The 1,988-nt window shown below is 33.9% G+C and overlaps 1 protein-coding gene across 1 annotated transcript; it reads right to left on the reverse strand.

Moving 5' to 3' along the window:
- Nucleotides 1-776: 776 nt before the first annotated feature.
- Nucleotides 777-1,758, reverse strand: LOC149498128 (short chain aldehyde dehydrogenase 1-like). The gene is made up of 2 exons (XM_089718075.1): nt 1,721-1,758; nt 777-1,575 (listed from the first exon to the last, which is right to left on the reverse strand). The coding sequence occupies exons 1-2, from the start codon at nt 1,756-1,758 to the stop codon at nt 777-779; spliced, it is 837 nt and encodes a 278-aa protein (XP_089574201.1).
- Between the last annotated feature and the right edge of the window lie 230 nt (nt 1,759-1,988).

Genomic DNA, 1,988 nt, shown 5'->3' on the forward strand with positions numbered 1-1,988 from the left:
GCTTTGATCATTGGATAAATAATTATGTTTGATTGATTTTAATAATAATTTAATTTAATATGGATCATTTCATTTTAATGAAACACTAATACAAGGATATACTAAGAAAAAAATAATGCAAAACTTATAATTTAATTATATTAATACTCAAACTCTTGCTAAAGCATCTGATGCTCGTCTCCAAATTTGGGATGATATCCCATTTTATTTGCTGAGTTTTTTCCATTGAGGTAATGCAGTATTATTTCATTACAATTTATTTGCAAGTCAAAACAGGTAAAAAATTATGGAATGGAAAGAGGATAATGTTATTTTAATTTTAAAAATAATAACAAAATTGCATGTTCAGCGCAAAAAATATGTACATGGCTAGCATGCATATATATATATATATATATATATATATAGAGAGAGAGAGAGAGAGAGAGAGAGAGAGAGATGACAAACACAGACATTTGTGAGAGTTGGGCGGTTCTGAAGAAAAGAATTTTTTGATTCTCTTTCCAATAGCCACATTAGCAGTACTATAACCTCCATCGACAACTAAATTCAAACCCATCACTAATATTGTAGTTAGACTCATCATTCAAAGGCTTGGATAATGCATACAAATGAGGAACAATTCCATGAGTGATTGACAGAACACTTGAAGTGAAAATAATACTTCGTTTTGTCGATGAGAAAAACTCTTTTATTGAGAAAAGGGTACATAGAACAAGAACTGTAGAAATTTATTCATACCCGGTGCATAATATCTCGACCAAAATTTCTCAATCTTAAGAAAACAAGCTTTGCATTGCTATTGCAAATGAAGGATTGGTGAGACTATAACCTCCATCAACCACTAAGTTAATTCCACTAACATACTTGGATTCATCACTTGCAAGATACAAAGCTGCATTTGCAATATCTTCAGGTTCCAATATCACTTCTTTCAGTGTCGCCGCTGATGCAATCACTTGCTCAACTTCTTTCTTCTCCTTATTTCCAACAGCATTTCTTAGCATGGGAGTTGCAACTCCAAATGGTGAAATACTATTAACCCTGATGCCATATTGCCCCAATTCTACACTTAAGTTCTTTGCAAGCCCAACCACTGCATGTTTTGATGCGATGTACGCATACAGAGAACCTGAACAACAAACAGAAGCTACACTTGAAGTAAATAATATACAACCTTTCTTGTTTGGGATCATAACCTTGGCTGCATACTTGGCACCCAAAAAGGAACCGAACACATTTACATCAAAGACTTTCTTGAAATCTTCATTTTCAGCTGACAATATGCTTGGGTCTGGATTACCTCCAATTCCAGCATTGTTGTACATTATATCGAGCTTTCCATACCTGGAGACGGCCAAATCCACGGCGTTTTTGACATCAGAATCACTACTTACATCACAGTGGACAAAGGAAATGGTTTCCGGAGAGTCGAATTCTTGGCAGAGCGACAGCCCAAGATCATCTTGTACATCTGCAATCAATACTTTGGCTCCATGTTTAACAAATAGCCTGGCCGTACACTCCCCTATGCCGCTAGCTCCACCGGTTATCAATGCAACCTTCCCTTCAAGTCTACAAATTTTCATAAATTATAATATTATTTCGACATAGAATTGTAGTAGAAATTGGATAGACAAATTTCACTTTTTTAGTAAGAAAATACAAAAAAATTAAAATAAAATAGAAATAGAAATGAGTTAGGGGCTAGTCAATTTACCTTTTAGTGATTGATGTTGCTGAAAGATCAGAACTCATGTTTTCCAAGAAATTGATGAAAGCAAAAGAACCTGTACAAATAAAATCTATGAGCTTAACTGTGAATTTTGCTTTCTATGTAAATTAATTGCAACTTTATAGACAAAGGATAATTAGCTAGCTTGACTGAGGCGTCAAAGGCAGGCTATTCTACGGCAAACGATGATGAACAAACTATTTATTAATTTAAACGTGAAGCACTCTTATTAAATGTGCATATTTTTTAATAT

The sequence above is a fragment of the Jatropha curcas genome, chromosome 2 (assembly GCF_041381405.1).
Source record: "Jatropha curcas cultivar XTBG-Jc1 chromosome 2, XTBG_Jcur_1.0, whole genome shotgun sequence".
In the NCBI taxonomy this organism is placed as follows: domain Eukaryota; kingdom Viridiplantae; phylum Streptophyta; class Magnoliopsida; order Malpighiales; family Euphorbiaceae; genus Jatropha; species Jatropha curcas.

Coding starts and splice junctions, on each gene's coding strand:
- LOC149498128 (XM_089718075.1), bottom strand. CDS start 1,758: ATGAGTTCTGATCTTTCAGCAACATCAATCACTAAAAG. Junction 1,576..1,720: donor GCAACATCAATCACTAAAAG/GTAAATTGACTA, acceptor GAAAATTTGTAG/ACTTGAAGGGAAGGTTGCAT.